This window comes from Arvicola amphibius, chromosome 9, assembly GCF_903992535.2.
Source record: "Arvicola amphibius chromosome 9, mArvAmp1.2, whole genome shotgun sequence".
NCBI classification, from domain to species: Eukaryota; Metazoa; Chordata; class Mammalia; order Rodentia; family Cricetidae; genus Arvicola; species Arvicola amphibius.
The window spans coordinates 32,041,028-32,063,998 of NC_052055.2; the positions used below are offsets into that span (position 1 = coordinate 32,041,028).

Consider the following 22,971-nt stretch of genomic DNA (forward strand, 5'->3'; position numbering starts at 1 on the left):
CAGGAAAAACAGCAATACATGCAAACATACAAATATACTCTACATCACAAGACATCTTTTTTTAATGATTTCATCATTGTTCCACAGAAAAGTAGATTTCCTTTTTTAAAGATCTATTATTTTCATTTTACGTGTGGATGTTTTGCTGTGCAGTAGAGGGTGTCCAATCCTGCAACTGGAGTTATAGGTGGTTGTGAGCCACCCTGTGAATGCTGGGTATTGCACACAGGCCTTCTGGAAGAGCAGTCAGTGACATTAACTGCTCAGTCATCTTTCCAGCCCAGCAACATTTCTTTTTAAAAGGGTTTTTAAAAAAAAAAAAAAGTTTTTAAATATCTAAAATCAACTGGCTGTCAAATTGTGGGTTTACTTCTAGGGTTTCTACTCTGTTCTGCTGATCCGTGTGTCTGTCTGCTTTTAGGCTGCATCACACTGTCCTGAACACTGCATCTCATCAGAGTTTGAAGGAAAACACTATGATGCCTCTAGCTTTGTGCTCTTAAACTTTGGCTGTTTAGGGTCCTTGGGGATTCTATACATAGTTTACCACTGTTCTTTGTAAACGGGGCCATTGTTATTTTAACAGCGATTGGTTGAATCTGTAGCTCTTTTGGAATAATGTGGTAATTTTCCTCTACTATCTGTCTACTTTTCCAATCCATGAACATGGGCTAGCTCTCTGCTGTGTGTTTTTTCTGCTTCCATTTCTTTGTTGATGTTTTAAGTAGTTCGGAATGTAGAGGTGCCACACCGACTCAGTTAAATTTATAAAGGCATTCTTCTCGTGATTATCAATGCGATTGATTTACTACTTTCCTTCTCGGGCATTTTTCCTATGGGTACACAAGAATGCTACTTGTTTCTGACTGTCCTTAGAGTTCTCACTACAAAAGGTCGTAACACCTGCAGAGAAGATTTAACTCTGTCCTTTCTGGTCTTGACAACTTTTTTTTCTTTACCTTTATTTCACTTAGCACTCTGCTAACCAGATGGGCAAAGCCATTACCATCCTTTCATCCAAGATGCTAGAGAGAAAGTTTTCAACTTTGTTTTCTGGGTAGTGCATTGGCTGTAGGTTTGTCATATATGGCCTTACTGTGATGAACTACATGCCTGAAATACGTAATTGGTTGAGAGTTTTTTCCCCCTTTACTTATGAAGAGATACTGAGTACATAATGGAGAAAGAACAGTCTCCTCAGTGATAATGCTGGGGCAGGCTAGTGAGAAGTCTCATTGAGTAACACTGACACCCTGAGTTTGGCCTCAGGGACTCACATGGTGGAAAGGGAAATGACTCCTATAAATTGTCCTCTCATGTCCACAGTGACTCTCTGACATGAGCATGTCCATGTAGATATGTGTGTGTGTTATATAACATATGTGTGTGTTGAATATAATATATTATATGTAATATTTATAATTCTTAAGCAGTGCTGGGAAATCTGGGTGTCGGCAGGCAGAAAAATGAAAGCAGACCCCTCTGCTTCATCATATACACAAATCAGCTCAAAATGGATTGAAGACTTAAATTTAAGGCCCCAAAAGTATGATGTTTCTAGAAAAAAACATAAACTCCAAGACATCAGTCCTATGATTTATCAGACACAAGCCCCAAAGCACAGGGAACCAGAGCAGAGGGGACAGGGGACCACATCCAATCAGAGAGGTCCTGCTAGCAACAGAATCAAGTGAAGAGATGGGACACAGAATAGGAGGGACTCGGATGGGAGGGACCAGCGAGCAGGCAGGACACCAAGTGAGTGGCTAACACTCCAGACATATAAGGAACTCAGCAAAAAGAAAGAAAACAAACAATGCAATTAATGGGGCACGGGCTGGCACAGGCTTTTCTCTATAGAAACATGGATCTTTGCCAGACATCTGAAGAGGGGCTCAGAATCACTCAACATCACAGAAATGAGATACCAACTCACACCTGTGGGACTGGCTACCAACAACACACATAGATAAAGGAACCATCGCTGTATTTTAAATTGAGGTATAGAATGCCTCAAACAATACGTTTAACAACACAATGATCCAGCAATCCCACTCCGGGGCAGGAACTCACAGCAACCCAGATGAGTAGTCTGCCATGCTCCTGGCAACATTATTTCCAGTAGCCAAGGCACAGAAACAACCTAAGTGTCAACTCAGAAGAAGCAATTTTCAAAATGCAGGCTATATACACCCTGGAATAGCACACTGTCATAAGAAGGGAACCTTATCATTTGTGATGCTACACAGCCTCATTTGTATACAGGATCTGAAAAAGATGAACTAACAGAAGATGACAGAACAGTGGTTTCTGGAAGATGGGAGGGAGGACTAGAGAAGAAAGAATTAATGCTGGTCAACAAGTACAAATTTATAAAGGGGGAAGTCTTGGTGCTTGGCCACACAGCATGGCAACTGCAGTTAATAGCAGATGTATTGTGTATTTCAAAATAGCTAGACAATTTTCATGACCTCATCACAAAAAAGTGATAAAGAAATGATAAGGAGATGAATATGTCAGTGACCCTAGGTAATCATCACACAATGTGCCCACGGTCAAAAGCCCACATTTGGCCCATTAGAAAGAAAACCCCAGGACCAGCAAGATAGCTCCGAGGGAGAAGTGGGTGTCACCAAGCCTGATGACCTGAATTCAATGCCAGAGACCTACATGAAAAGAGAGAACCGACTCCCGCAAGTTGTCCTCTGATTTCCACACTTACACCATGGCTTGCACATGTGTGTGCACACGCGCATACAGGCACATGCATGCATCACATGCACGCAATCAAAAATATTAAAAAAGCAAAACCCTAAAGCTAGGCATGGTGGCTCAGATCTAGGCTGAGGCAGGGGGATCACAAGCCCAAGAGAGGCCTGAACTACACAGTGACTGTCAGGCTAGCTTCGTCTAAAAAATAAGTCCTTTCTCAAAAAGGGGGAGGGGGGAAGAGATAAAACTTTTTCCAAAAGCCATTAAATAGCTATAGGACTTACATTTACCATGCCTGATTATAAGGAATATTATTTCTAATATAAATGATAATTCTTTTCTTTTTGACTGAATAGTTCATTAAAAATCCAATTCTATTACCCTGTTGTTTCTTTAATTAAAGCTTGCAAGAGGAAAACAGTCTTAAAGTTATCAGCTCCTGACAAAAGGATTGAGAATTCACAGCGCTAAAACATGTGTCTGACAGTGCGGTCATCAAGACGTCCGAGTAATTACTTTTAACACTACTAAAAATTAACACCAGCAGTCTAAACCGTCCTCTTGTTTGGGAACTCAAGCCAATCAATAAGGCTGTGTTAAAAGCTAATGAAAACAGAAGCCCGCGTGGAGGACTGAGGCTGCCTTATTCTTATTCTAGCTGGAGCAACAGTACTTATCAGTGGTGGTCACAGGAGTTTCTTTCTGCACAACGCCCCATTAAGAAGCTGCAGCACAGAGCCGGGCGGTGGTGGCGCACGCCTTTAATCCCAGCACTCGGGAGGCAGAGGCAGGCGGATCTCTGTGAGTTCGAGACCAGCCTGGTCTACAAGAGCTAGTTCCAGGACAGGCTCTAAAGCTGCAGAGAAACCCTGTCTCGAAAAAAACCAAAAAAAAAAAAAAAAAAAAAAAAAAAAAAGCTGCAGCACAGAGGCGCAGACTCTGTCTGGTAACACTTCTGAAGGCAGGAAAAGCCATTCTTCACTGGGGCCCCCTGGGGACGCTGGAGTACAGCCTCACCATTAGCCAGCACCAACATCAGGAGGATCATCCATGAGGCAACAGAAGACCCTGCCTCCCTCCATGCCACCACCCTTGAACAGAATGCCAACATCTGGGCTCTCACACCGAGGATCCTGGGACCCCACCCCCCACTACCACCAACCACTCTCTTCATCACCTCAAGTTGCTCCCTGAAGATCCAGTAGCAGCCAAGGAAATAGGAGCCTCCAGAGAGGCCATGCAAGGAGCAGCATGCCTAGAATAAGGATCCCTCAAGGGACTATTTGGAGAGAGGTGACATATGAAGGGCTGAGGCTTGAACTCCAAGATGGTGGAAGGAAGCGGAACCTTCAGGTGGTGGGGTCAAAGCAGATGGCTGGGAGTCATCGGGAGTGACCTCTCGGCAGCTCCCCTTGTCTCTTGTTTCCAGGCCATGAGGAGAGCTCCTGCTGTTGGCGCATACCACTGGCCTGGCTTTCACATGGATGAGAGCCATCTGAACCCAGATCCTCAAAATTTTATGGAATGAACTTTACGAACTAGGTCATCTCCGCAGCCCCAATTTTCTCTTTTACATTTTTCTGGACTTTTCTTACAAGGTCCAGCTCTCGGTATGGACCATCCAGTTCCAGACTCTGCCCCACAACTCTTGCCCCTCCCCAAGCTGCCCCAGTCATGTCCCACACCCGCCAGTCCTGGACACCCACGGTTCTCCAGGGCAGAAGCCTGGTCTGCACATCTCGTCTCTGCCTTGAGCATCTCCACATTCTCTAGTGAGTTCTGAGGCACAACCCCTTGCATGGATGAGCTGTGAAGATAGAAATGAAGACCACAAAGTGACCTTGGTCCAAGGGTGTTACCATGTGGGTGTGTGCAAAAGTGGAGTCTGAAGGAACCCACGGTGGTCAGAGTCCTCATCCCACCTCACAAGCGAATGAGGCGAAGACCAAAGAGAAGCAACACTTCTGGCCCCTGACCCATCTCACCCCACCTGCCTCACTCTACAGTTGCTGCTTACCGCTCCTGCAAGACTTAACTCCAAGTAGTTCTGCTCTAAGCACCACAAACTAGTATGTGTTAAATGCAATGCTTGTCACAGCAGTGGCTGATACAAACCTAATTATTATGGTTTGGATGTGGTCTGGGTGTCTCCCCCAAGACTCCCCCTACCATGTGGTAGAGGTGTGGAGTACCCAATAAGGATATAGAGAGGACCAGAGGGACCTAGTGAGAAGTAACTCAGTTACAACAGCATGACCTAAGAGAGATCAGTGTTGTCCTAATGGGACCACAGTTAGTTCACAATAGCAGATAATAATAGTAGAAGTAGAAATAATGATAACAACAACAACACAGTGAGCCTAACACCCCTGAATCTCCCTGGCTTCCTTTCTCTCCACGTGGTCTTCAACACAAGCCTGAGGCCCCCAGAAGGACAGTAACTTTCCAGATGAAGCAGGAATACGGGACAGACCTTTGGTTAGAGCCCACGGGACTTTTTGCTATTTACTCTGAATACAGTCGCACTACTGGGACTCTTCCGCCTCGCTGCTGAGGTGATCCAGATGAGATCCACTGATGTGGGTTTTAATTTCCTCTCCTTACCGGATATGTATTGACATTCAGGCCACAACCCAACCCTTAGGGATATTCATTTAATGAGTTTTGGGTTGCTTTTTTAAAGTACTGTTATTGTTCAAGAGAACAGGAAAAGGGGGAAAAGGAACCACAAACAGAGGACACAGAGAAAGGACCAAGCTCTGATGGGGGTGGGGAGAGCCTGCACAGGCTACTGGCAGGACAGAGCAGGTGGCCTTCAGGGCTCAGAGGGGTCTTTTCTGAAAGATCAAAGGACACCTGTGATGAACTGGCTGTCACCTGCTACTACATCCATGCCCAGTGCTCAGCAAGTCAGAGGGCTACTGTTCCCCTGGAGACCTGTGAAGCAGAATGAGATAAAAGGTCAGTGGCTTGGGGGTCAGTCAGGGCACCACTCAAGCCAGCGGGCTCCAGGAACCCAGAGTGCACGCTGCTTTGGGGCATCTGAGTGCAGGGTCCTAATGGTATCTCTGACAAGTGCATGTCTCTGTGCTGAGAGTCCTTAGATGGCAAGGCCACTTCTCTTCCCGTGTAATCCCAGGTACTGCCCTAAGACCAAGAACATTGCTCTCTTCAGCAAACGCTTGCTGAGCACATTCAGCATGCCAGACACTCGCTCCAAAGGGAGACTGTGACAGTGAGAAGGACAGAGGGGACAGGTGATGCCAGCACGGCAGACAGAATACTGCAGCGACCAGAACAGGCAAGGGGTTGAGAGCAGGGCTTTCTGGCGGGGATGCCAGCACGGAACAACGAGGACTCAAAGCACAGAGCAAAGCGTACATCTCAGACTTGAATATTCTAGCCCTGTTAAAATGCAGAGCCTGATTCGGGGGTCTGCAACGGGACCTTCTAGTCTGTTTCTCCAGTTGGCTTGCAGAAATGCTAATGCTGGCAGCTGATATTCTCAAAGTACTAGTTGGGCTGAGTGACCCTGAAGTTGAGAGTCCCAGACTGCAGCCTCTTGCCTGGTATAAGCTGAGAAACAGATATCTGGAGATCATAGTGTAATTGTACAGCAGGGTAGACCAGGCCTTTTGTCTAGTGTTATCATATAGGGAGGTGACAGGTGACTGGAACTCTCTAGACCATCACAAATTAAGCTTCTTGAGAAGAAGTTCCTATTTTCCTTACCTTGTTAAGAACTGCTAATCTTCTTGTCTGTCTTAGTGAACATTGTTTATTTTGTTATTTAAGAAAGAAGAGAGAAAGTTCAGGAATGTCTCAGTTTAAAAAAGAAAAACAAAAACAAAAAACTTAGCTGATGTTTTATAATTTTACTTTAAACTTTTCCAGAAAATAATGCCTCCTCGTTCACATTCTACAAAATCCACTGTGCATACTGCCACGCAATTTCTGCCTCCCCAGAGCAGTTCCAATTTCAAATATTTTATCTCCCTGTCATTTATACGCTTTGTCAGAGGGCAGGTCCTGGTATTAAATTTAAAAGCACAGTCATACTTCTTCTGAGTCACTCCAGAGCTGGAGACATTCGTACACAATGACTCCCACTCACCGAGTCAATATTACACCTTTGAGTTTATCCAGTGGGAAGAATGGGAAACAGGATGGTATGGTAGGTAACGTGGTGCTGAGGAACACGACAGTACCCAGCGCTGTGCAGAACCCCAGGAATGAGGTGCAGATACAATCGTGCCCGTAGCAGAACTTGGTGACAAAAGGAAGGGTTGGCACCCTCGACTCATGATGACCAGGTCAGACTATGGCAGAGAAAAGAAGGCACATGTAAAAGGCTGGCATGAGATGAGCCCAAGTCTTCCACCCAAGGATGCCACCTACCGGCAGGACTGACTGTAGCAACAGTCACACTGTGTACCTGCTCCCAGCCTCAGTGTCCCTCCCCACTCCTGCCAAGCACAGCTGACATTACAGGCTGCTATAAGATGAGAAGAGCTGATCTTCTCTTGTCAAAGAACCAGGCCTTCGGAGATTAGCAGCCATGCCAAAAGGACATAGGGAACAGCTCAACAAAGCTCCCTCTGGTCAAACTGTGACAATCTGAGCAATGACAATAGCAACTGTAAATGGATCAAAACATTGGATCAACAAAATCCATGTGTCTGTCATGATGTTAAAAGCTGGGGAGCAGCTTGGGCTCAGGATTTAAAAAGCTTTCAAGTTAGGCAATAAAGGTTGGGGGTGTGCTTCTGGGTAATCAAACAGCCCCAGAAGACACCTTTGAGAAGCAGAAATAACGAAGTATTTTCTAGAACTAACATGACATTAGACTGACCATGGATTTTAAAGCCATTTGCAACGGGTGAAGGACCAACAAGGATATTCTGTTGTGAAAGGAGACCCCACTGGGCTTAAAGCCTTGTCACCCCACTAAAGGAATCCATCTTGGCCCCAATGCTGGTGAGACAGCCAACTCTATTGTGAAAAGTATTTTGTCTCTTATTATTATTAATTTATCATATTAATTATGATTATTACTAATAATTCATTATTCTCTCACAATGAGTGAAAATACAGAGGACATGTGTCAATTGACTACAAGGCCACAATGGGATATCTACATCACTAGTGGATCAACCAAGCTCTAATGGATAGCCATGTGCTCAGGAATACAAGGGCACGCAGTGCAAGTTGAAGTCAATGGGTTACTTAAAGCGGGAAACAAGATGTTAGGGTTGGGATAGGAAAGTAAGAATGGATAAGGAAAGAGATGGAGGAAAAGGGATAAATATGATCAAAACAGACTGTATAATTAATGGAAATATTTTTAGAAAAAGAAAAACCTTAGAAGATAAAAATGAGTGCCCAATGTCTATCGGAAAGCAAGGTGGCAATTATTTCTTCCTACATACATATGCATTTGCAGGGACGGATAACCATCTTCACTTGATCCTTTAAGATTCCAAAAGAGCAATACCATTCTCCAAAACTTCAGTGCTTGCTTCAATCTTGTAAGGAAAATCCAATTAGTTAAATGCAAGTTTTTCAAACTTCCCTGTGGAAGAAGACTGATGGACATCACAAGCATGAATGCACCGATTAACATGAGAAACCCCACCCCCAGGGTTTCTCATAATACTCAGCAGCTCAAGAATGGCACACACACAATGATAGCCCTTCCATGAACACACACCATGGATTCTGCCATCATAGACCAACAGAGTGAAATCATATAAAAAATGTTGTGCTTTCATTTAAAAATAAAAAATGATTTCAATATAAAAAGATTCTTAGCATTATCATGAATTAAGAGATCATTAATAACAGCAACAAAACAAACAAACAAACAAACAAAGCATGTGGATAAGTTACCGGGCAACTCAACAGACTTTAAAAAGCAGTTCTTACTGTACAATGCATGAGCTGGGCTTCAGAAAGCACAAGAAATATCTTCACTTTATTTCTAAATTCACAAGTCTAGAAACCCAACACAATGCTATCTAGAAAGGACAGAGACATCGGTAAACGCACTGTTTTTAAGAGATATATTCAAAGCTTAGTAACTCGGGATGAATGTTGCTTAAGGACCATGATATAGAGATAACTGGGGGATTATGAATTTGAACTTCAGCAGGAAATCACAGGAGACTGTCCCTTAATTGGCCACGGAAAAGTAGAGGGTATAGATCAGGCATGTACTATGTGAACTTGTTATAAACTAAAGAGAACAACACAAAGAGAGGGATGAGCAAGTGTAAGATGTACCAGTAAGCAGTGTGTCCAGGAGCGCAGCTGGGCTCTGTGTGACTGGCATTCTGGCAGGCAGGAAAGACAGGGCTAGAGAGCATGATCAGGATAGGCCACTCCCTGTCCCCCCCACACACACACACTCTGCATCATATGTACCCAAGTCACCTTGAAGCCATCCTTGTCACTTCACATTCTCAATGCTGATCCTCATCCCTGATCAATGTTACAGCTCCCAGGGATGCTGCTGAAGTGCAGCCTTGGTACCCATCCCCAATCCTTTCTTATTCAGTCTCAGGCGAACCTACTATTGCAACCCTCAAATACCACATAGCTCTTATCAGATTCCCTCCTAAATAAGTTGTGTGGTTCAAGACATCATGACCAGACAAGGGCTTATCTCAGGAATGGAAGGTTGGTTTGATATACTAAGGGGAAAAAAAGTTAATTCATCTTATTAGTAAGCTAGGTTGAGGGGGCTGGAGAGATGACTCATCAGTTATGAGCACTGGCTGCTCTTCCAGAAGTCCTGAGTTCAATTCCCAGCAACCACATGGTGACTCACAACCATCTATAACAGGATCCAACATGTTCTTCTGCCATGCAGGTATACATGCCAAGCAATCAAACATAAAATACAAATAAATAAAATTAAGCAAGTTAAGTTGAAAAACCCATAAGACCATCTAGAAGTAGCTAAGAAAATCTTGTACCAGTTCCTGGATCTTTTTATGTTAATCTCAGAAAACCATAAATATAAGATTCACAAAGGTAAAATAATTATTTTCTACATTATAGAACTCCTCCTAAAGTCAGCCAAGACCTTTTCCATAACATCCAACCAGTTTATGCATTATCCATTCTTATATTTGCTTTCTTGTTTCTTGCCGTCAAACTACCTTCGTGGACAGCTGGCAATTCTGTTTCCTGTCTTTCTTGGCAAATGATAAGAAAACCCAGGCTATTCAAGCTTTGGTTGACAGCACTAACAAATTTAGGGTAGAACAGGGATAACAATGTCATGCAGTCACAAGTTCCACACATGCTCCAGGCAGCGCCACCGTCCAGAGACCTCTGTCATCTCATCGTCCCTACCCATCTGGTACTGGGACATAACCACAGAATTGCTCCAAACATGTCTGAGAGATGCCTTCCCTTGTGTTGGCTTAGGCCCTGGCATTCACCAGGTCTTCCTTCCCAGCACTCTCTGCTTCAGCCTGCCCACCTCCTTCACTGGGCATCCTTTGCCCTTTAGGGGTAACAATCAATACTGGCTGCATGCACGGCCAGACTGTCTCCTAGCATGGGGAGCAAGGAGAAAGTACCATTTTCTACCTTTGAGGAACTTGGGGTTTACAGCATGACAGAGAAGGAAATGACCAGCAGCTCCACCAAGTTCCAGGAGACCAAACAGCAAGTACATGCAATAGACATGGAGTCATGCATGCACCTACTCTTTCCAAGGAAGCCCAGCCCTTCTCTGCATTTAGGTCCCATGGGACCCATCTCCCTACAGGAACTCTGGTTGCAGTATAGGAATCTGTTCATTGTGACAAAGCTGACCAAAAGCAATGGTCATTGTAGGTCTGCCTGACATCATAAACATGGGGTTTTTCCTTCCTTGTGTTGCCCTTTTGGATGAAATGCAGATACTTGCAGAACAGGGGTAAGGATTATTTTGTTTTGATATGGTCTCTAAACTGCTTTGCATTTTTAGAAACTATTCATATCACCTAAATGTCCTTACCTAAAGCAAACATTGCTTACTGTCAGTCATTCCAAATGGCAGACTTAACTCAATTTTCTTGTTTGGCAAGAATGCAATAAAAGTACACGTTTTCTTTTCCTGTCTGGCTCTTCCCTGCTGTCTGCAGATCAATCATGCTGAATGTGGTAGCAGAAACCAGATCACGATAATAGTCCCACAAGACCTGCGTGGTTCTGAGAAGACACCCAGTGTCTCTGGAGGCCCTGCAGATGAACCGTGCAGCCCTTTGCAGCACAGGGTCATGCATTCAAAGATTGGATGGCTTCAGCTGCTGTGCAGCCATTAATCTTCACTGTGGGCACATCCTGGGCCTGAGCAGACAGCATTCCATTTCGCTCTGCAGAGGCTTCCAGACCAGCCCCCAGATGAGCCTTTTGATGCCTAGACTTAATTTTAATTATGCACTTACGTCAAGATTTTATGACAAGTGGTTATGAACATTCCTTTGCGGGAACACAGGTACTATATATAAGTCTGTCATGGAAGTACCTCAAGATGAGCTCATGTTTTTACCACATGCCTCTCTCTGTGAGGTACATGAGGAGGTCTGTAAGTCCTCTTAAGAGTGCTAAAGACTAGTCCTACCGATAATAAAGACTGAAGGGGGAACAATGCTTCCCTTTGGGGGGGCAATGGTTCCCAAAATAAAGTCCCCACCTTATCAGCATCACCCAGAATTGTTCCCGAAATGCACAGTCCCAGCCCTCTAGACCTGCAGGTCAGAAGGTGAGGGTGCCAGGCAAGCTGGCTAGGCAAGCCCTCCGGGTGGTTGTGGGGCAGGCTGACACTACTGTGATGAGCTGCACAGCCCCATAGAGGGTGGAGTGAGCCTCTAGAAGCCATTTCAGTACCTTTCTGTCTCACTGGTTCCACACTCACTGAGAGTATACTGCAAGTGTTTGTTCCTTGCAAAGTGAAGAATGAAGATATCAGTAAGTCTTCCCTCTATCTTTAATTAACTTGCAATCACCTAGGTAAAAAAAAATAACTGGGATAAGAATATTTCAAACATTGGCAGCTTCTGTTAGCTAATGGCCTGAGTGGAGTGACATGACAGAGTCTGAAGGGGCTGTGTACACCTGTCCCTCTCTCATCAGGGCTGCAGCGAACCTCTGCAGACCTCTCTAAACCAGCAAACAGAAGTCACATCTGTCTCTGTTCTCAGCGGACACCACAGTCTGGTATGCACTTATTCAGGGTTTCTCTCTGACCAACATGTGATTCTTGGACTGTGTGCCTGGCTCGATTCCCAGCATTTAGAGCTGAGCGTGTACTGGATGACGGCTCTCTAGCTGTCAGACACATGAACTGGATAAAACGCTGCAAGAGGATCTAAGGAGATGGTTTACTAGGTAAAGTACAGCCTTGGAAGCACGAGGACCCAAGTTCAGATCGCACACACAAAGCCTGTCCTGGTGATGTACACATGTACATTTCTAGCAATGCAGAGACAGATGAGAAGACACATAGGACCCTAGAAGCTTGTGGGCCAATTAGCCTGGCCTGTGTGGTCAAGTTCCAGGCCGATGAAAGACCCTGTTTCAAACAAAAGGCAGAGATGGGTGCTGCAGAAGTGGCGTGGCAAGTAAGGTCCTTATTGCTTTTCTAGAGGACCTGAGTTCAGTTCACAGCCACCTCTAACTCCAGTTCTAGAAGATCCAACACCTGTGGCCTCCAAGGAAACCTGCACTCATGTACACATACCTATAAACAGACATGCACACACATACATAATTAAAAGTAAAACAAAACCTAACAGGTAGAAGGCTCCATAATATCAACATCCAAGGCTGTTCTCTGATCTCCACATATATGCCTTATTCTAATACACACATACACACATGCATATGTGTGCATGCGCATGAAAACACACACACACACACTGCAGAAAGTTTGACCCAACAGCTGTGGTCACAAGATGCCTTAACTTTGCACTACCTAGACTTGGAGGAATGTTCCTTTGGCCTCACTTAGCATTTGCTTTAGAATTCCACAGACAGCAGGCTCTCTTCTCCCAGCTCTCTCTTCTAAATTTCTTATTAAGTTCTGAAATTTGTTGAGCAGATTAAAGGATTCCTGTGAAGCTTTTATGCTTAAACTTTGCAGGGAAAAATTCCCTGTCTCTGTAACTATCACTGGGACAGATTAGAAATAATTTGGAGCTGAATTGGATTTGCTATTTTGTAAGCTTCTCTTATCTACCAGGACTAATAGCAGACACTTCCCTCCCCATCAGGGCTGGGAGGAAGCCTTATTATCAGCTTCCCTCAGGGTGGAAACTGAGGTCTGGTAGGTCAAAAGGCTTAGACGTGACTATTCCATCAATACGGCTTGAACCAATAGAGGGTGTTCTGTGTCCCACAATAAATTCAGAAGCACAGAAACCATGTAGGCAGTGATATCGAGGTGTGGCAGAAAGAGCTGGTGCACAAGCCTTGGAATCAGAAGCACCTGGGCTAGAATTTAACTTTTACTTAGAGGCCTGACCTTGGACATTTCCTTTACCTTGTGCAGACGTGTCATAAGCCCCTGACTGATGTGCAGCTGTAGTCCTGGGAGGGGGAAGGCCCCCGGTGGGCATGAGAGGCTCTCTGCCCCACTGCTCTCTGGACTCAGCAGGCTCAGGTGCTTGTCTCTCCTGGGCTGTAGCATTCTGAAAGGCTTGGATCCTGAGGTTGGAACTGGCTGTCTGGGGCTATCCTGCCTCTGTTATGTAATTACTGGACAGATTCTGGTCAGTCACCCATTGTACCCAGGCCACCATGTTTTCATCAGAAAGACGAGATCAACAGTAGCCTGCCCACTTCCCAGGTCAGTGGTGAGAACGGTGCAGACAGGAAGTGTGTGAGAACCACCAGGAACCCAGTGAGCACCTGAACAGGTGTCTATGGCAGTTCCACCACAGCCTACATGACTGTCCCTGTCACCATGTTGTCTGGTGAACTCTGCCGTGCACGGCAGCCTGGCCCAGCAGCCTTTGCTGCAGAAGTGTTCTCTTCTGATGCCTCCTGCTCAGAGACAGCCTACTCCACTGCCTCTCCCACATCCCCTCTCTGTCCTTCATTCCACTTGGCAGAAAGAGACCTATATCAAGACCCAACACTTGCTGCAGACACTCCAGACCTGAATTCAATCCCTGGAACCCACTGTAGAGGGGGAGAGGCAACTCTGAGTGTTGTCCTCTGACCACATACATGCATGGCGCATGCACACTCACACACACACACACATCAATAACGCATACAATAGTAGATAACTTTTAAAAAATGTAAGTCCTTTTAGCATATTGTCCCCAGACTTCTCTAGATGCAACACAGCAGCCAAACAAAGGCACATTAAAACAAAAAAAAAAAAAAAAGGAAGGTTTGGAGGGAGGGAAAAGAAACAGAAAAAGAAAGTTTGCTATTTGTTTAATCTGAATGCTTTTGCAGGTTCTTCCATAAAGGGCAAAAGCGTGTAAGGCATTAGAAAAGATCTAGTTCTTATGTCAAGGCCAGTATCTCTGTGTGGTCCTGCTGGAATGTCACAGGGATTCCAAAGAGACCAGGTCAAACTTCTCCCCACAAAACATGAGAGTAGCTGGCCAGATGGTGGAAGCTCTTCTCTAAACCTCTGACCTGTAAACCAGCCCCAATTAAATGTTTTCCTTCATAAGAGATGGCTGTAGTCATGGTGTCTCTGCACAGCAATCGAACCCTAGCTAAGACATGTGTGCGTGTGTGTGTGTGTGTGTGTGTGTGTGTGTGCGTGCGCGCGCGCACGCGCGCGCGCGTGTGCATGTGTTTCCAGAACCTGTTTGTCTTATTCCTTCTCCTTTTCATCATCATCATAATCACTGTAACAGCTGGGAGAGCACACATGCCATGGGGTACACAGGGTACAGGTAAAGGTCAGTTCTCATGTGGGTGCCAGGCATCAAACCCTGGTACGCAGGCGTACACAGCAAGCATCTTCAGCCCTGAGCCACCCTGAGGATCTTATTCCTCCTTTCATAGTTTCCCTACAGTGGTTTGCACAGATTTCCTATCATTTCTCCCTTAAGGAGTATCCTCTGTGGGGAGGTTTCACCAAGAACTTCCTTTCCTTGATGGACACAGAGCCACCCTGCTTACCCATCTCGTGCCTCTGCATAAAGCTGTTGGTAAAGCACTTCCCTTATCCTCATCTCAGCAAAGCCTGTGCAGAAGCTCCCTGTCTCAGTCCTGATACTGGAAATTTACATAATTGCTCTTTAATCAATCTGGCTGGCAGTCGATAAATTCTACTGACTTTCTCTAAGAACAATCTTCTGGTTACTTTGCCTATTTTAGGGATTTTGTTTGTATCTTAGTTCATTGATTTCTGCTTTTTTATTATTATTTCTTTTCTGCTGACTTTGGGTTTAATTTTCCATTTTCCCTAAGTTCCCAGAGTTCCGGGGCAGTCCTTAGCTATCCTGCGAGGCTCCCATGGATATGTCTGTGGCTGCTATGCCTGCTGGCCATGGTCTTGAGAAACATGATTCTTACAAAGGAGGGCGCGTACCTTCCAAAGCCAATGTGCAAAGGGCCAAAAGCTCACTGCCCCTGGTGAGCTTTGGCTTTGTCAAGATCTCAGAATTTCTTGCAGCAGCCACATGCAGTATGAAGATAAAAGGAGGCTGTTTAAGGACCAGAAGGCAAAGCACAGGAAGCACTTTTGTGTGCACCGGGCCTCTGACTCTCCTATGGCTGCTCTGCCAGGCCCCATCTCTGTCTGCTCCAGCTATGCTTCCTACAAGTAAACCAATGTGCAGCGGTAGTGGCACCTGGCATAGTCCAACCTGAGTCTCTGGTGTTCAGTCAGCGCAGCGAGCTGGCACCCTCTCAGAGCAGCTCTCAGCAGAGCCCTTGTCACATTTCGGTCATACTGGACCACAGCAAATGACATGTGATTCAAAAGGTAGCTACTGGCCCCCATGATGGTTAGAAAAGGAGGGCGAGACAATAAAAGCCAGCACCGATCTGAGCCAAGACTGGACGCCAGGTAACCAGGCAAGGCAAAGCCCACAGCCCTGCTTCCTCCGGGGTGGCTTCTGGCCTAGCAGCTGCCACCAGACTCATTTGTCCTAACCTCCTTTTTCTTTACCTACAAAAATGAAGTCCCAGTGTCTTACTCTTTCCCCTGCCTCCCAGCAAGTCCACAATGGGATCATTACTGCTCCCGTTTTTCAGATGGGACTCTGAGAGGCAGACAGGCCTGGCTTACATAATTTGTGTGCTAGGGATATTCATTCAGGGCCTCGGGCATGCTGGCTAAGCACTCTGCCGCTGAGCTGCAGCCTTGGCCCTAGAAACGCTGTCACTGATGCCCACCCAACAAACACAGCATCTATTATCAGTCACTGAATCCTCCCATCTCATGCACGTAAACAGTCCTGATCATGGATACAGTTTCTGTCACCCGGATCCTTCAGAGAAACCTGGGAAAACACCATGTACCTGGTCCAAGACAGTGCTTGGCGACCCCATCAGTTATAACAATACAGACCGACAATCCTACAGGTTTCACACAATTCCAATTAAATCATATCATTCCTGTTTCAGGGATGCTCAGATGCTCCACCAACAGGCCTCAAGCCATTGGCAATAGCCCTTCCCATTCTTCAGAGACCACTATTCCACAGAGCACAAACTCCCTTCCAGCCTGCACTGAGGTTAGCCAGGACAGCTCCCAGTGCAGCTCTTCTCACCCGCTTGGACATTTGGACAAGCTCCTCTGGCAGCCCCACCAGCCAATGCCCATTCACATTTTGGCATGAGGACAGCATGCAGCATGCCCACAGTGTTCCCTGAGCACCCTCACTTAAATGGTGACTCTGTGCCTGCACCCCAGTCACAGCTCAGAGCCCCGCAGCACCCAACTGTGCACTTTGCCCCCGGGCAGGGTCTGAACTGGCACCTGGGCTCCTGTTCATACCCTCCTTGCATGCAGCAAGCTCTGCAACCTACTGGTCCTCATATCCGGACCATCCTGGCTCTGTACAGAGAGCGCCAGTGACTGCGGACTGACAAACCAGCACCTGCAAGAGTGTCCGAATGATTCAGAAAAATGCTATGTGGTGGATATCCAAACTGAGAAGAGCTGGACAGTGAGCATATTTCTCAAGGGAAGGGACACAGGAAAATGGTCTCCTCCTCTCGCTGTCCTCACTAGCATGCCTCCCCAGTCTCTGTGTCACAGCAAAACAAGAGCTTGCAGCACCAAAGTACAAGATACATGAGCAGCCTCGGGACTGCTTTCCAGAAATTCCACAAGACGTCAAACACGAGAAACCATTTTCAATCACACACCTCCATCTCCCTCAGAAAAGTTCTCCAAATGCTGAGTTGGAGAGGGCGCTTGGCAGTGACCAGGAGAGTCCCAGCAGACTGAGCCTCCGATGGACTAACCTTGAGGTGGCCAAGGTCCCCCGTCTTGCTGCCCTCAGAAGGGTTTGTGGGTCTGCTCTCCACTCGAGGCCGGACGACCTGGCGGAAAGGACTGGACAGGGGAAAGCCGCTGACACTGATTCCATCTAGAAAGGAAGACAGAGAAGTCCCAGGTGAAATGACAGTCTCTTTTGTGAGGCAGGGTTTGTTTTGTTTTTCCATGTAGTAACGGGAAGGAGCATGGCAGTCTCTACTCCCTGGTCTAATTATAAGGTGGGAGAGTCATCCCTGGGCGGACATTCATTCACACTGCCAACAACACCCCTCACAGCAGGCAAGCTTTTCTATGAGAAGATGTGGGGAATGTGGGCTCTCATGGAGAACGGATGACCCAGAAGTTCCAGTGGGGTTCTCAAGGAATAGCACACACAGTAAAGGGCAGACCAAAGGCAAAGCAGCTCTCCCAGGGACTGGAGACTAGCTGTCAATCAGACCAGCCACTGCAAAGGAACTAGAAGATTCTACCAAAACACATTGTTTGCCATGCCCCATCCTGGCCCCAGCTTTTCACTCTGGTGACAGCTATCACTGCTTTCCCTAGTATCCCCAAATCTGTGCCTCATCTCACACATCACCCTTTCCACAATGCCTCCCCTGGGTACACTAACTGAAAGCAATCCTTTCTTCTGATACCCAGAAACTTCTCTAGCCTGAGATCTGTGCCTACAGTGTGCTACTCTGTAGCCAGGGGAGAGGCTGAGCACCGGGGACCATCAAGGAGCACCAGGTCCTGGGAAGAAGGGAAATACACGTTTGCAATGGCTGGGAGCTGGAAATCTATGGAACGTTGCTACTTTAGATACACACACACACACACACACACACACACACACACATTTAAATGTGAAATTTGCCTCAAAAAACCTCAAAAAGAAATCATCTTAAAGCTCATGGTCTCATCACAGGATAAAGGGCTATGATCTCTAATCCAGAGGAAGGTAGAAAAGACAAGCTGCATCATACATGGGCAGGGCGTTTCCAGCTCTGGTTGGGGCAGAAGCATGAGCAAGAGCGGAGCTGGAGAGGGGACAGGGCAGCTGCAGAAGTGAAAGAGATGTCACAGAGCACACTGAGAAGGAATTCCCTCCAGTGTGGGAGCAGGGGAAGGACAGAAAATGACATTCGATCATCCCACCTGTGTTGATGCCAGCACGGGCAATTCCACATAGAATGCAGAACAGATTTGTCTGACAATGACTAGGAAGACAAGATCAAAAAGTCACAAACAGATGAAGGCAGCCTACTGGGGCCGAGTTTAGCAGTGCTATTAGGATGGAGGGCAGACAAAAATGGTCTGAGTCATGAATAAAAGTAAGCTTGTGGCCACCATTTACAGTGTTCAATCTTTCCATTAGGGGAATCTCTGTGGGCAATTCAGGATGTAATTCCGCATGCTGAAATAATACTTCTCTTGAATTCAACTACAGCGTCACGACCATCATGACCACTGGGAAACGACAGCTGAAAACAGATGCGTTGACCAAACCAGCAGAGCCAGCCATCAAAAGTAGTAACAGAAAGGGGCATTTTAAGATTATAGCAGACCCCAGAACAGGCAAGGCATGGGACTGGCTGCAGAGGAGCTGACTTGCAGGTTGGAGAATTGGGAAGAAATGATATGCATGAACATCATCCGAGCAGCTGAACCCTGGGGAGCTCAGAAGCTTCTTGGAGACACTTTCCTGTACTTCTCCCATCCTTGGTTCCACAACTCCAGGCTCTCCAATCTTTGGACTCCAGAATTTATAGCAGTGTCCTCCCAGGTTCCTGGGACTGATTCATGCTCCCGAAGTCTCCAGCCTGTTGTAAGACTTCCTGCCCTCCACAGGCACGTGAGCCAGCTCCTCTCATGAGTTCCCTCTTGGTCATTTACGGACATATCCACGCACCCAGCAGCAGCCCCATCCCTCTGATGAGCCCTAGCAGATCTGAGTATGGATCATGGTATCCTTGGGCTGTCAGTGGTGCGTGGGTCACTATTTTACTGGTTCTGCACATGAGAAAGCCAACGTTCCAAAGAGGTAAGTGACCTCCTCGGCATTACACAGCCCATCAACACAGCTAAAAACCAGAACTCAGAACACCAGCCAAGCTGAAACAAAAAAACAAACAAACAAACCCACACTGAGCTCACCAGTCCAGGCTGCTCTGTAGTATTCCAGGAGATCTAAGCGATACACCAAGCCCCTACCAAATCTATGGTAAAGACCCCCAAATGGTTTAGCAACCAGCCCCAGTGACAGTATGGTTTTATTTTCATGTTTCCAGAAAGGAGAAAAAGAAGACATAATGAGTAAGGCTGAATATACACATTTTGTAACAGGCACCTGATATAAACTTGAATAAAATGTAACAAAAATAAAATATACTTGCAGAGGTAAAAGAAGGCAGTGGTCTCTGTGGGAGTCTATCCGTGTAGAATGTTCCAGGTAGAATATTTTTCAAAGATGCTTTCTCATGTATTCATAAAATCCACGGATGCCAAAAAAGCCCATCTGGTTATCATAAAATATGCTCAAGAAAACCAAAGCAGTAGAAGCAGTTGGCTAAGAAAATGAACCAACACTCTTCATTTCCATAGAGAAAGCAGCACGCTCATTCATTCAGAAACTCTGCAATGTGGTTGGGAAAATAAAAATAACCCCTACGCTGACAGTGGATGGACGGCCTGGTCCAGACACGGCTTTCCCTCTACTGGGTGCACCAGACCTAAGGCCTTCTGCCTTATTCACACATCTGGAGGCTTCCCACTGTCCGCCTGAACACACACAGTGTGCTTCAGTGTTCCTAGACTGTCCTACAATTACAGCTTTGAGTACAGGAGCTACTGGTATGGATGAATAAGTGGCCATCTTTCTACAGGACAGAGGGGTAGGGTTAGCTCCAGGCTTCCAATACAAGAATATTTTTTTAAGCCGCTACTAAATCATTTCTTTATAGAATGAGATGTCAAGCAGAAGTGATGGCTTACTCGATAGCAGAACAAGGCTGTGAGATGGGAGGTAACTTGCAGTTGTCCTGGGGTGAGGTATATACAATTCTCTGGGGAGGACACTAGTGCAGAACTGTAAGGAGGGGTGGCCAGGAGCAAGCTTGCCCATCCCCCTTTCTCTGTGCGCTGTTACTGCACAGGCCTATGTTTGCGGCATGGGGTTCAGCAGAAGCACCAGAGGCCTGCTGAGCTCCATGAGAACCAGCTCTGCTTCCCAGGGGCTGGGACACCTCTTGCCACCCTTCTGAGGAACGAATTGGGGACAGGCTGCTGAAGGTAATGGCATCTGCACCGTCTTCACTCAGAGTCCAGGACTGTATGCCAATCATATTTCAAACAGATGGCTGAAGCTTTGGAGTTACCACTGTGGGCCGGGGATTGCTTTTATTTGTGGGCCATTGCTCTGCGATCCACTGTATCTCCTTTCATAGCCTGCTCGATCCCTTGATGCTGTCCCTTGAAATCGTAACCGCTGTTCGACATCTCTGCCCTGGTCTGCTGTTCCCTTTTGAAAATAAATATGGATTTTTGGAGTTCTCAATCTTATTTTTTAAAGAACAGTGGCTCGCCCCTAAGCACCCAGAAGCTGGAGGCGGTGTGCCTGCGGTCTTAACATACAAGTGTTAGATATCTGAGCTTTTCCACAAATGTGTTTTCCAAGAAGAAAGCCTGAGATTTTCCTTGAAACGGGTTTTTCCTCAGGTTAGAGAACATGAGGACAGAGAGAATAAATACTTCACAGTGCCCAGCACAGTTGCCAGGCGTGCAGTTCAACGACTTCCTGCCTGCTCCCACAGGGTCCTCATTTGTGGCCAGGACAGGAGAGCACACTTGTCCTGCCGTCTGCACACCTCTGCGCCAGCACCAGTCCTCTGAGAAAATCTGCAGAATGCACTCTGGGTCTTTCTTACCCTGCTGTGCAGATCGTGAGGGCAAGTCCAGGATCTTGTCTCTGAATTCCCTGCCTGTTGCCTCCCTGGGTATGGCTTCCTCACTCAGCACTCGCATCTCCTCAGGCTCCTGACAGCCATTCCACTGTTTCACTTGGAAGAGTCCTGCGGCCCGCCTTTGCCATCGGATGCAGGGATTCACCCAGAGCTCTGTGGGAAGTTTTCTTCCTTGTCCCAAGCTGCCATCTGCCTTCAGAACCAGACACATCCTATACCCAGTTCCTACCCCTGTAGACTTTTGGGTCTATGGGGAACATGATGGTTCCTGGGTACCCGTTCTCTGGTTGGGTTCCCATGGCAACCCTATGCTCCTTTCATCCTTGTGAATTTCTCTGCCTTGTTTTATATACAACCGGGGCAAGCTGCTGCCCTATCCCCAGCCAGCTTTAACTCGTTTTTTGGCACCTTCTCTTCTCTGCCCACTGAGCCTCTTGCAGAAGGTTTCCAGGGATGAGCCCTAAACCTGTAGTTCCAGCTCCTTCACAATCTACGGGTCCATCTAGACATTGTGTGCTGAAGGTTGAACTAAATGTTCATTCTCTGCTGCCTACTTTTTTTCCCCATATATGAGCTGAAATTAGGAGTTTATACCTTAGATTTTAATTCTGGCCTATGAATACTTTTGTTTTGTATTCGGCGGGGTGATCCGCTTTTGCTCCAAGGGAACAAAGCTAACGTGCTGGACAGCCTGCCCATCGATATATTTAGCTGTGCCACCTACCTGCCTTCTGAGTCACAGACAGTCATTTCACAGGACTGCGGCACAGCCACAAGAAAGGTCAGCCTGCCCCTGGCTCCTGGAGGCTCACAGGGACGCATCTCTGTGGATGGCGACAGCCTCACGCCACCCACCACGGCTGCCCCAGAGGTCTGTTTAATAACCTGTGAAGCGCATCCATTGCTAGGTTCCCTGTTTGGCCAGCATGTGGGAAGGTTGACTTTTTTCTGTGAGTTAAATTCCGGCTGGGAAGTAACTTCCTAAGCCACTGGGGGTGGGGATTTGAGTGTTTGTCATCCATCAGCAACAGGTGACTGTACCACAGGCAACAAGAGCCTGTCTGTGAGTGGACCACTAATCTGCCCGTGCTCTCTCTCCAACTCATTCTCTGCAGCCAAGCTGTGGTGCCTCACCAACTGCGGGTTGGGGTGGTGCTCAGTGAAGGAGACTCTAGGTGCCTCTGTCCAGAGAAACAGAAAGAGGTGGTGTCTGGGGAGGTACAGCGGCTTGACTGCTAGCTCAGGGCGCAGACAACATTTCCAGCGTTGTTCTCACCTCCCTATGCCTTTCTTCTCTGTGTCCATCCAGGCTTTTATATCTCTCATCTCCACTGCTTCTGGCACTGGTGGCCTCCCAGCCGCTAACCCCCCTCCCTGCTGTCTTCCGTCCCACCCCCACCCACTGTCATCCCGATGATCACACGGCTGGGGCTGGGGCTGGTGCAGAGCAGTTTTGCCTCTCTGCTGCAGCTTGACTCAGGGTCTTCCCCCACCACCACCACCAAAGTACAGAGCTTGGGCCGTTTGATCTCTCCCTCACCTGTTCGGATTCCAGCTCCTTGCGTCTACCTCGCTTGTCTCAGCCTCACACTGATGGCCTAGTGTGTGCACCGTGGCTTCCCCGCCTTCCGCTGCAATGTAGCTGTCTGGGACCTGTGGAATGGCGGCCTTCCTCCCACTGCCGTTGAACTAGTGTCAGGGTTGCTGAAGGCTCAGCATGGTTTGGGAACCTTCAGTATAGACACAGCCTTTCCTCCAGTATAGACAGCCTTCCCGCTGGTGTAGACAGGCAGTCTTCTTTCTGTCTACTTGAACAGGTCCTACTCATCCCCTGAGTTG

The 22,971-nt window shown here is 46.8% G+C and overlaps 1 protein-coding gene across 2 annotated transcripts in view; it reads right to left on the reverse strand.

Moving 5' to 3' along the window:
- Positions 1–22,971, reverse strand: part of Trappc9 (trafficking protein particle complex subunit 9) — a 437,687-nt gene that overhangs the window by 279,162 nt on the left and 135,554 nt on the right. For both annotated transcript variants that reach the window (XM_038342309.1, XM_038342308.1), the window contains one exon: positions 17,155–17,279. In XM_038342309.1, coding sequence (XP_038198237.1) covers positions 17,155–17,279 — 125 coding nt within the window. The remainder of the gene's footprint in view (positions 1–17,154; positions 17,280–22,971) is intronic.